Source organism: Periplaneta americana, chromosome 4 (assembly GCF_040183065.1).
Source record: "Periplaneta americana isolate PAMFEO1 chromosome 4, P.americana_PAMFEO1_priV1, whole genome shotgun sequence".
NCBI classification, from domain to species: domain Eukaryota; kingdom Metazoa; phylum Arthropoda; class Insecta; order Blattodea; family Blattidae; genus Periplaneta; species Periplaneta americana.
In genome coordinates this window covers 167,210,973-167,224,237 of record NC_091120.1, presented here as the reverse complement: position 1 = coordinate 167,224,237, position 13,265 = coordinate 167,210,973, and the positions used below count along the sequence as shown (strand labels likewise).

General features: G+C 35.8%; 1 protein-coding gene across 1 annotated transcript in view; it reads right to left on the bottom strand.

Annotated features, from left to right (window-relative positions):
• Positions 1–13,265, bottom strand: part of LOC138698969 (uncharacterized) — a 109,368-nt gene that overhangs the window by 32,257 nt on the left and 63,846 nt on the right. Inside the window, exons 3-4 of the mRNA XM_069825156.1 lie at positions 12,045–12,148; positions 11,771–11,962 (exon numbers count right to left, since the gene is read on the bottom strand). Of these exons, the coding sequence (XP_069681257.1) occupies positions 11,771–11,962; positions 12,045–12,148 (296 nt within the window). The remainder of the gene's footprint in view (positions 1–11,770; positions 11,963–12,044; positions 12,149–13,265) is intronic.

The following is a 13,265-nucleotide window of genomic DNA, read 5'->3' as shown; positions in this document are numbered from 1 at the left end:
GGAACAAGAGCTTGACTACAAACTCTTGAATTTGAGATACAGAGAGAGCATAATAGTAATATGCGTTACAAGAGCGGTATGTTGAAGTTTTCATGTTCGAGGAAAAGTTTGAAAAAGCGAAACGTAGTTGAGCTTTTTTAATTTCCGAGAATTGAAAGAAAACATACCGCTCGTGTATCGTACATTATTTTGTGCGAAGATCGTTTATTACATACCTGAAAGAGGAAATTCTAATTATTTGCAATGAAATCTCCATCTTGGTTTCTGTTCAATGACGGAAAATTTGCAAAACAAAAATATCTATCTTCAACATTGTTGCTTTAAAATGTTTTGTGTGTTTACTACGAGTATATTCCAGCAGGCCGTGATATACGTCTGTCTTTTTTTTCCCCCAGTCTATGATGAGTCTGGAATCTTGTTGATTTTTTCACGGCTTCCTTAATGTTACTTGCATCACGAATGCAGTAACTTTAGTGGAGTTATAGAGTTTACTTAATTTTTGCAAATATTTAAAAACAATAATTAACAGTGCAATTTAGGTGAAATTGCAGTGGTAAGTTTACAATTTATAATTATTACTATATTGAAGGTCTCTAAAAATAATATGTTAAAAGCCTAAAGCAGTAAAATCAATATGTCACTTAAGCGGTAAGAAGAGGGAAATTGTTATGTGTGTTAGGTTGGGAATACTGAATGTGGAATTTGAGACTTTCCGCGGATTGGTTTTGTGCGGAAAGCAAGCAAATACGCACGATCTCGCACAAAATATTTTAGATTTGGTATGTCAGCATTGTGGAGAATGACATTCAAATGTTTCTAGAAGGCGCTTGTAGGAAGAAGATTTTTTATTGTTGTTGTTTGCTCAACTGTCCGAATATAGGTCCGAACCTCATAAATGATACCAAAATGGCACCACTTATGAGGAAACTAGACCAGGAGAATATAGAGTAGGGTGGCTAGTTCCTTTCCCCCTCCATTGCATAAATCACCGATTAGCTATTTATTTAATTAATCAGACTTCAGATTTATACAAACTATTGTTATTAAGGATTCAATATATGAAGGACACATAAACACGATGTAACGTACGTTAAGTTGCTACTCCAGGGAGCGCCTCAGTTATTTTCAACTCTTAAAGGAATAGAAAATTGTAGCATCAATTTGCTTGTAGTTAATTGATAACATTTGTTAAGCTTCTGTGAAAATTTTGCCGTTTTGAAAGAAACAAAGTGAAATATAATTAAAATTAATTAAATATAGGGATATTTTTGGAGATAAAATTCCTCCCTTTAGCTTAACGGCTTCAATCATGTTACTACATCCATCAGCTCCTAATGCCTCTCCACAACCTTGGACAAAAGGACTGGATTCTGATGACATTAATCTTTTACACCAATTTGGTAGCCTTACAGCATCAGGATTGATCGCAGAAGTGAAGAAGTTACACGATGTTGCCTATCAATTGGGTTTGGAGGAAGCGAAAGAAATGACACGTGGAAAATATCTGAACATCTTAACGAAACGTCGTCGATAATTGGGACTTCTTTGATTTATGAATACGACATTTTTTAATTGTTCAGCATGAATAAGACTATCAACCACTGCCACCGGGTATATACCCATTGCAGTGTGAATAAATACATACATACATACATACATCTATTATGACGTAGATACAGTTACGTCTAACTGGAGCTATACCCCGATCCACTTGATAAGACTGACAATACCTAAGCAGATACTTCCTTCTGTAGGGGAAATAACAGAAGTCATACGAATTATAGGCATGGTCGAATTGAACGGGACTGACAACCATGTTTCTTTATACTTGGTTATTTAAAGACGTTGTATCAAGTACTGGGTTATTTAGGATCAAGGAATTGATGATAGAGAAATGGTATTTCGCGAGATGAGGCCGAAGATTCGCCATAGATTACCTGAAATTCGCGTTGTGGTTGGGGAAAACCTCGGAAAAAACGCAATCAGATAATCAGCCCAAGCGGAAATCGAACCCACGCCCGAGCGCAACTCCGGATCAGCAGACAAATTCGCTACCGTGGGCGAAAGCAAGGAGATGCACTATCACCTTTACTTTTTTAACTTTACTCTAGAGTATGTCATTAGGAATGTCCAGGATAACAGAGAGGGTTTGGAATTGAACGGGTTACATCAGCTGCTTGTCTATGCGGATGACGTGAATATGTTTGGAGAAAATCCACAAACGATTAGGGAAAATATGGGAATTTTACTTGAAGCAAGTAAAGAGATAGGTTTGTAAGTAAATCCCGAAAAGACAAAGTATATGATTATGTCTCGTGACGAGAATGTTGTACGAAATGGAAATATAAAAATTGGAAATTTATGTTTTGAAGAGGTGGAGAAGTTCAAATATCTGGGAGCAACAGTAACAAATATAAATGATACTCGGTAGAAAATTAAACACAGAATAAATATGGGAAATGCCTGTTATTTTCGGTTGAGAAGCTTTTATCATCCAGTCTGCTGTCAAAAAATCTGGAAGTTAGAATTTATAAAACACTTATATTACCGGTTGTTATGTATGGTTGTGAAACTTGTACTCTCACTTTGAGAGAGGAACAGAGATTAAGGGTGTTTGAGAATAAGGTTCTTAGGAAAATATTTGAGACTAAGATGGATGAACTTACAGAGAATGGAGAAAGTTACACAACACAGAACTGCACGCATTGTATTCTTCACCTGACATAATTAGGAACATTAAATCCAGACGTTTGAGATGGACAGGGCATGTAGAACGTATGGGCGAATCCAGAAATGCATATAGAGTGCTAGTTGAGAGGCCGGAGGGAAAAAGACCTTTGGGAAGGCCGAGACGTAGATGGGAGGATAATATTAAAATGAATTTGAGGGAGGTGAGATATGATTATAGAGACTGAATTAATCTTGCACAGGATAGGGATCGATGGCGGGCTTATGTGAGGGCGGCGATGAACCTCCGGGTTCCTTAAAAGCCATTTGTAAATTATTATTAACTGGTTGACTGTTATTCATAGTTTATTTTATTTAATTCATTAGACACACTCAAATCTTACAGAAAATTGTATTTATTTGTCTTAATTCTATTATCCTAATTCCTGTATAGATGTTGCTCACAATTTTTAGAGATTTCCTCAAATTCCCCGTCACTTTTTCATGTAAAGCTTAACAGTCTGTTAATAAGTGCTATCCGCATAAATACACACGCAGAAATTGGAATTCCATGACATGTGGCTGTTAGCAACTGCAGTATAATTAACAGTGCAGGTATAGTGTGCTTGGTGTAGTCGAATAAATGAATAACGATTCCCGCTGCTAGTGATCACTTTTCACTTGCAACTTGGATGCTAGCGCTATCTGCGAAGAAACTTTTTGCAGTGCGGAACTCTAGGTCACAAAAGATCAAAGGTGAGGTCACACGTTGTACACTCCGAACTGAAATTCCTCCCCAACAACCCCTTCAAGAGCATAGTTATTTGTAGTTAAATTAGGCAGAGCTTTGACTCCAGGCGTAAAAGCACAGATGTCTGCATTCACGCCATTGAAGCACATAGAGAGCAGGAGCGTAGAGCTCTCATTCAGTTTTGACGTCAGCATTAGGAGGAGGTGATGTGATCAGAACTGTAGTCCGTTGGAAAGGTCGGTTAATTAGATTTTAAACAAGTATCTTGTCTCTTCACGGCAAGTATAGAAGCGCTGCTCACAATCCGACCTAACGTTACTGGCTAGTAAGTATGTACAGGGACATCACTTTATTTTTACTCACATTTTTAATATTAACCTGTCTATACCTTTAGAGAACCGGAAACACCGCTTGCTCCCCCCTCCAAGACTGGAGTTCGATGATACTGGCGTAAAACACAAATCACTCTACTAGGTATAGGATGGAAGAAAAGTAGTTCATCCATTTACGTAAACTAGGAAATATCGCGATTTTGAGTTTGATAATTTTCATTAAGTTTTTCTTTAATCAAAGTACAGTACTGTATTAAGAATAAGTGTTTTTACTCACGAAGTGAGTTATCCATGCGAACGTGTTCATTATGCGGTGTATATTGTACTGTCTACAGCACATTAGCGTACAATATAGAGAAAGAAGTTAAATTGAAAAATAATCATAATATGAATATTTAAACACAACTTTGAAAATGGTGGCCGTTCATTTCGTTACAGGCTTCAGTTCTTTTGTGCATATTATCGCACTATAGACTATTGCATCTAATTCCAAATGCCAGTTTCGTCCTTCGTACTAGTAACTCATGTTGAAATAATTCTGTACCTACTCTACGTACTGTGAATTCAATCTTCACTTCTGCCCGACCCGAAAATATAAAATTACTCAGACATGCTATCTACTGTCCGTCCAAGTGGTTATGCCGCAGGATTGTAGAAAGGGAGGAAATCACGTGACAGTTAATTACTTAACGAGGCCCTTTTATTTAAGTTAAATTAAACAGCTGTATAATATTACGTAAACGTCCAATTCCTAACAGAAATTAATGTTTTCAGAAAAGAGCTAAGACAGCCCAGCTTTTACAGAGGGGCGAGCAGAAGCAGGTGGGGGAAATCGGGATGCGACGTAGGCAAACGGACAGTACCTGTGCGAAAATATGATTCAATATTGAAAGCTCTTTCGTCACTGGAAAACGCGAACATATTTCTGGAACGTACTATACTCAGTAACTCAGTACTGCTTACTATTTGCGGTCTTGGTTCTGTGTGGAGTTGGAACTTCCTTAGTAGAAGGGGTGGGAGTGAAGTACATTCAAAAACTCAGGTACAATAAAAATTGAAGTAAAAATAAAATGATGTCCCTGTATGAACATTGATTCTTCTACTGCTTCGTTATTCTCCAAATCGCAAGAGATAGCTATTTCTTCTTCTGTCACGGACTTATCTCGCATTCACCGTTCCTTCTATAGGCTACCCCATTTGAGTTTGGTTGATAGGCCTTCCCCTCTACTCACATGCTACTATCCATCTTACTAACGTTCGACTAATTGATTTGCAAAATAGTAACAAATTTTATTATTGAAAAAGTTTACCGGTAATCGAAAGTCTATAGCCTACCAGTGATGTCAAAGCAAGCGCATTTTTCTGACCTTGACGTCGTGCGCGGGCATAAAGCGCTAGGTATGGAAGGAGTAAGCAGCCTGTTGTATCAAGAAAACAGTTTTGCACAAACTTAAAACGAAACGTAAAATTTTATGTCGTTATTTTTATATGACTTCTTTCTGTTTGATTTTAACTAAAATGTCTGATATTAGTCTATCTATATTGTCTGTAAAACAAAAGTACTTACACCAATTTCTTAATATTGCAGTTGTATTTCAAACAATAAAATAATAAAGAGTTAAGTAGGAATATTCACATAAATTCCAGTACAACTATACTCTACTAAGTGGATGAAACACATCATTCATAAAGAAAATCATATCCCAAAAAAAGAGATTGAGTATGACATGACAAGTTGGATTTGATATTGATGGTATCTTTAGGCTTATAAAAGTAATCAATGACCTAATCAAAGCAATATTATAGTACAAAGCAAAGTAACCTAGGTTGTGTATATGTTTTAAGTGTAACTAATATTCCATAAGAAAACTCTTATCGCATTATGCTTTTAAGATGACATTGGTGAGCAATTTCCTATCATCAGAATATTAAATTATTTTCTCGGAACCTGCTGAAGCTATAGAGCTGACATTTTTACAACACATGGGCACGTATCTTTTGCTTATGATGTAACAGTAGTTGCTTTGTTAATTCATTTCCTTACAAACAATTTCCATGCGAATATTTTCAAAATTTGTTAATACACTATCTTCAGTAATACGTATTTACGATATATTAGATTTACGAAAACATTGTTTCAGTACCTGTAAGGCTATTAATAAATAGACCTATATCTGAAAATTTCACTTTTCTATAAAAAAAGTTAATAAAATATTCCTTTTGAATAAAAAAAAAAACAAACTTGTGAAATATGAGCATTAAAATTAAAACTTGCATTCTTATAATGCACTTATACTTCTCAGACAAATCTAAAAATTAACATGGATACAATTTTAATAAGTTCTCTTCCCATTATCCATTGAATCAGTGCTGGCCAACCCTGTATATAACTCGACCAAGCGGCATATACCTCTTTCGTCTGTCTCTTTCCTTTCCACTGTAAAGCACTCAGGCTCTACTGAGCTCTAAAGCGCGCGCTTGCGCCTGTGGGCATCAATTGACATGCCTGGTCTATACTAAGCGTTTATATGTCATTTTATTGTTGTTTATATCAACTGGCACATTAAAAAGCTACTGACAGCTGAAGATAAATGTTTTCTCCACCGCTAGTTGCTACTCACAATGGCACAATCTGATCTGTTTCACTCTCCCCTGACTTCATAACACAAACATTTCTTAATTTAAAATCTTAGTTAAAAATATTGTAAGATGGCACTAAAATATACTCAGATATGTAATTGTTAAACACCTGTGCCACTGTATTTTATATCGACTAATGTACTTTTTTTAATGTTTTAATTTATTGTGAATACAATTTGGGGAGTGTAGGCATAAGAGCAACAGCTACTGCTGTGTTATTGACAGACTCGGAGCAAGTAGAAGGGGAAAGAAATGCCTTCGCATCCTCTCAACTTGTATGAAATGTCGTTTAGTGCATCTTTCAGTAGGCAGTTTCTTCCGAGCCAGTGACCCAAACAATTCCTTTTTCTCTTCCTGATCAGTTTCAGCACCATTATTTCTTCACCCATTCCTTCCAAAAAAAAAAAAAGTTCTTATCTCGCAAGTCTTGCGGAGTAGAATTAGACTCACCCCCATTACGAAGCAAAGATGAGGTCTTTGCTTCGAAGGAGCTCTGAGCCACCGGCGTAGCTCAGACGGCTAAGGCGCTTGCCTGCCGATCCGGAGCTGCGGTTGGGCGCGGATTCGATTCCCGCTTGGGTTGATTACCTGGTTGGGTTTTTCCGAGGTTTTCTTCAACCGTAAAGCAAATGTGAGGTAATCTATGGCGAATCGTCGGCCTCATCTCGCTAAATACCACTTCGCTATCACCAATTTCATCGACGCTAAATAACCTCATAGTTGATACAGCGTCGTTAAAAAACCAAGGAAAAAATGTAGCACTGGCACTCTTTGCAGCGTTGTAACACGTTGCATTTCGTATTCTCAAAACTATTGGACGTATAAAAAACTTATTTGACAAAAGTTGTTCCCATTGACTTGATTGTTTACCTCTGTGAATTAATGTAGTAGATTCCTTCCACTCGGTATAACAACGTCTACTGGGTGTGTCATGACGTCACTGTTGTGAGTCAGCGATTTGAAGCGAGTCTCAACTTTTATGTCAGAGAAGTTGCCTATTAATCAAGGTGTTCAATCTGAACTTGAGAACGTGTACGGTAAAACTTGAACGTCGTAGCAACAGATGGCGGTCTGTACGGTCTGTGTGCTACCATAACCTCTGTGTTTTGCGCGGGAAGTCGTGCGCAGAGTATTTGTTATCATCGGTAAGACAACATTCCACAACACAAATCAAATGTTCCGTGTCCATATTGACCGTCGAAGTTAATGTCAACAAATACTGTACGTAAGTAATCGTCTTAACCCTCTTCCTATATCCCGAGAATAAGAAAAAAACTCACCTCAGTACGTGTTTCCAAACAGTTCACATTCCTGCCACTACCGGCGTTACCGTACGTATCGGTAAGTACTCTTCAGAATGAACGCCGTACTTGCCAGGCAACTTCTCTGGCTCATAGGTAATACGCCTCTGCGGAAGTGTAGGAAGATTGAATTCTCTAGGCTTATCGGCTAGCCACATGACGGCATACAGCGGGCCACGACACACTTTGAACTGAATACGCAGTATAAAAGATAAAGGAATAAGGCACAAACATTATTATTTTAATGGCTTATTTTACGACGCTATTTTAACTGCTATGGTTATCTAGTGTCTGATTGAGGTGAAGATGATAATGCCGACGAAATGAGTCCAGAGTTCAGCGCTGAACTAACATTATTTGAAAATTGAAATATTTGTGATATTGTAATTATAATATTATTACTATTTATTTATGAAATAACAGTCACATTAAATATTATAGTATATTCTTCTAAGAGGAAACAGCATGCAGATTTACTTAATTTATACTGTCTCACATGGAAGAATTTGATTCATATATAATTCCTCAAGACGAAATAAATCCTAATATATTTCGTCTATTAGATGTTGATAATCGAGCAGTATTCTGAAAGAAACAAATACTGGTATATGTATATAAGCAAAATGAAAAACAAAAATGTAATTATTTTGTAAGCTTTCATTTCATTGTTCATCTATTTAAATTTCAATGTGTATCTGATGTTTTTCCAATTCACTGCGGGCTAAAGCAGGGAGATGCACTATGACCTTTACTTTTTAACTTCGCTGTAGAATATGCCATTAGGAAAGTTCAGGATAACACAGAGGGTTTGGAATTGAACGGGTTACATCAGCTTATTGTCTATGCTGATGACGTGAATATGTTAGGAGAAAATCCACAAACGATTAGGGGAAACGCGGAAATTCTAGTTGAAGCAAGTAAAGCGATAGTGTTGGAAGTAAATCCCGAAAAGACTAAGTATATGATTATGTCTCGTGACCAGAATATTGTACGAAATGGAAATATAAAAATTGGAGATTTATCCTTCGAAGAGGTGGAAAAATTCAAATATCTTGGAGAAACAGTAACAAATATAAATGACACTCGGGAGGAAATTAAACGCAGAATAAATATGGGAAATGCGTGTTATTATTCAGTTGACAAGCTTTTGTGATCTAGTCTTCTGTCAAAATATCTGAAAGTTAGAATTTATAAAACAGTTATATTACTGGTTGTTCTGTATGGTTGTGAAACTTGGACTCTCACTTTGAGAGAGGAACAGAGATTAAGGGTGTTTGAGAATAAGGTTCTTAGGAAAATATTTGGGGCTAAGAGGGATGAAGTTACAGGAGAATGGAGGAAGTTATACAACACATAGCTGCACGCATTTTATACTTCACCTGACATAATTAGAACCATAAAATCCAGACGTTTGAGATGGGCAGGACATGTAGCACGTATGGGCGAATCCAGAAATGCAAATAGAGTGTTAGTTGGGAGGCCGGAGGGCAAAAGACCTTTGGGGAGGCCGAGACGTAGATGGGAAGATAATATTAAAATGTATTTGAGGGAGGTAGGATATGATGGTAGGGACTGGATTAATCTTGCTCAGGATAGGGACCAATGGCGGGCTTATGTGCGGCAATGAACCTCCGGGTTCCTTAAAAGCCAGTAAGTAAGTATAATGTTAAAAATACATTCTTTTAATTTACAAGAATTTATTTTTCTCACTTGAAGGACCTGCTGCAGATGTTTCACATTTATTTTTTACGTATAACTTAACATTGTGTATACCAAGTAATATTCCTTTAACAGTTGCAATCCTTAAAACTGAACGTAAATTATTGTCATTGGACTTCTTAGGGAAGATTTTTCTCATCTCACGGAAATCAAATTGTATTTTATTGTATTTATTAACATTCCACGGTATTCGTATATTGTTTCATAGCTAGAATATGAAACAAAAAAACTTAATACTATTTAAAGTCTTAATTTATAGTCACAATCTAGTTGAAATATATACAGAAGAGGTTTGCAATATAGTATACTAGTAAAACACAAAGTTTTAGTATTAATTTCATGAAGCGTTCTTGAAAGTCATGGATCACCTACAGAATAGAAGACGTGAGAAATTAGGTAATTCTTTAATTTGGCACTAAATAATCTTCTGTTTTTAGTTTCATTTTTTTATATTCATAGGGAGGCTATTAAAATTTTTTACTGCCATATAACGCACTCCTTTTTGATAGCACGATAGACTTACCGATGGAATATGAAAGTCATTTTTGACGTGTATTTATGCTATGAACTGTTGAGTTAGTTACATAGTTTTGACGATTACATACGAAGAAGATTAGTAATGTAAAAATATACTGACAAGCTATGGGCATTATTTGTACTTTTTGAAAATAGTCCTACACGATTCCCTAGATTTGACACCTAGACCTACTATTATTTTAATTACTCTTTTCTGTAGTACGAATATACTGTTACTATCTGTGGAATTTACCCAGAATATTATTCCAAAACTCATTACCGAATGGAAGTATGCAAAGTATATTGTTTTTAAGGTATTGATATATACTATCTTTTACATAGATCTAATAGCAAAACATGCTGAATTTAGTTTGGGGGTAATTTCTTTAATATTATTTTACAATTTAACACATTATCGATTTTTAAGCCAAGAAATTTCGTTGTTGTTTTTTCTTTTAGGGACCTATTGTTAATTGTTGCGCTTGAAATTTTCCGAGGTTGAATTTGGACAGGATTTAAATTGAATTATGTTAGTTTTGTTACAATTTAATACTAATTTATTGACTGAGAACGAGTCACATATTTTGAGGAGAATTTCATCTGTTGAAGATTGCAATGTGTTGGCGTTATTGCCTGTAATTACTATACTTGTGTATTCATCTGCAAATAATATGGGATACCTACATCTTTTATTAGGGGGACAAGATCATTTATGAACACTATAAAAAATAGGGGACCTAATTTTGATCCTTGCGGAATTCCATTATGAATAGTTCCCCATGTCGAGGTAAATTTCATAGTCGTATTGAATTCGACTTTCTGTTTCCTGTCTATGAGATATGAGTGAAACCATTGGTATGCAATGCCTTTAATTCCATAATAATCTGTCTAGCAGCATTTTATGATTTATACAGTCAAATGCTTTGAATAAATCACAGAAAATCCTTTTCATAAATCCAAACTGTTCTGGGACTAAAATGTTGTATCTTTCTAGATGATGATAATTATAATGTTTTATACATTACTTTTTCAAATATTTTGGAGAAGAATAATAGAAGTAATATGGGTCTGTAATTTTCTGGAGACGTTGTTTCTCCCTTTTTGAAGATAGGAATGACCACTGAATATTTTAATCTCTCGGGGAATATACCATTGAACATTTAGTGACTCAGCTATAATATGTCATCTAGCTTTTAATATTTTGTTTGTTATTTCATCATACCCTGAGGAGTTTTTTGACTTTAGATTTTCAATAATTGCAGTTATTTCTTGTTTGTTTGTTGGAAATATTTTAATATTTGGGAATTTTGAAGGAAAATATTGTATTAAAGATTCTAAACTGTTAGTAACTGTGTGCTGTAGCTTATAGTAAGAACATTATGAGAGGGTAAGTGAGCTAGCTAGCTTGCAAGTTGAAGTGTAGCGAGGGAGGAAAACTTCTCAGTCCACTTTTTCCTTTCCTTCACACGCAGATAGGTTTCACGAGATACCGAATAGCCTATATCATAAAGACTCGGGCGGCTGGGATGCATTCAGGGTCCTATAAAATTTAGTGCCTCTCTTTCTGGGGATAAAGAGCGTCTCGATCGTGCCCATTGGATGTATTTACCAATATTTACAATGAACTTGAGGTGGACAACAGACGAATATTCAAATTAAGAAAGTCCTGTTACTTTTATCTGTTGTTTAATTAAAAATGTGAACTAGGATTATATCAGATAGTACAAAAAAGGCTTAATAGTTTGTTATAGCGTAATAATTTAGTATTAATTGAAAGTTGAGCGTAAATTCCCCTAATAAATAGTATTAATTGAAAGTTGAGCGTAAATTCGTTGGTGATTTACCTTCCTATGCCTCTGCTCCATGGCCCAGACGGAGATGATGAGCCGGCCGCCGATGCGGAGGACGCGCGCCAACTCCCTCAGCGCCCCCACGCGGCGTTCGGTCGTCGCGAAGTGGTGGACCACAGCCACGGAGAGCACGGCGTCGAAGCTCTCGTCCCTGAAGGGCAGGGACAGGTTGTCGCACACGAGCACCTGCGGAACACAGCAACTCTACAATCGTGTCTCTCGTACATAAAAGAGAGATTTCAGCCAGTGGCCAGCCGGATCACCATACCTCGTGCTCCTTCTCGCGCGCGATCTCTGTGAGGCTGCTACACCGGTCCGCGCCGATCTTGAACACTGACGGGTTGACACTCAGATACTTGCCGTTCCCACAGCCTGCAACAGCAATACAATTTCGTCTCAGCGTTGGAGCTTTGGTGAGTACCTTGTTCTTTGTATTCATATGATTTCAAATTTCATGGTAGATTCATAATAAGTGAAGTGACAGTATATATAGAATGTTTCATTAAAAATATAGCATATTTGTACACTAGATAGTAGGCTATTGATCTATACTCGAAAAAAATGTTCCCATGAACATATACCCCGAAAGAATTACCGGTACATGACGAGATATGAGCCATGTTGTATTGTGGCGTATTATTTTCATCTAGTTGGTAGACACTATAGAGGCACTGTAGGTACTTTATTTATTTATTTGTTTATTTATTCATTTTTTTATTTATTTATTCTAGTTGGTAGACACTATAGAGGCTCTGTAAATACTTTATTTATTTGTTTATTTATTAATTTTTTTATTTATTCATTCGTTCTTTTGCTTATTTATTTATTTTTATATTTATTTATTTATTTATTTATTTTTAAGGCCATTAAGTCTCCTCTTACACTCAGAAAGAAACAAAAGAATATAGTGGTGTACAAATAAATTAATAATAAATTACAAAATATATTAAAATAAAAACAATAAAAAATCGATATGAAAATATGTAAAGCAACTAAACAACTCTCTACGAACATTAGGAATATTATAAGTTAGCAAGATAAAGTTTAACAGAGCAGATACGGATTCATAAAATTGTAATCAGTGAATTATTTAGAGATATATTAATTAAAAATAAAAAAAAATTAAAAATATAATATACATACATGGCTAAAATAAAATCTGATGAATAAGATATTAGTAAATCATTCTTAAGTTTAAGGATGTAATATTTTGCAATTCATTTTTCGTATTATATTTCATATTGAAGATGTAAGTTTCTTATTATTGTACATATATTTCGATTGTACCGCTCATTGTTACACATCCTTCAACTCTACGTTTCAGAGAAACACATTACTCTTACGAACGGATCTGTCTGCTCTCGGATTTGCTGACATTTATTGTACACACACTTCTGCAATGTTTGTACGTTATCGATGCGTGTGGTATACACCAAAGCTTTCAATTAACACTATAGCCAGAAATCCAAAGGATTGAAGTCTGGTGATC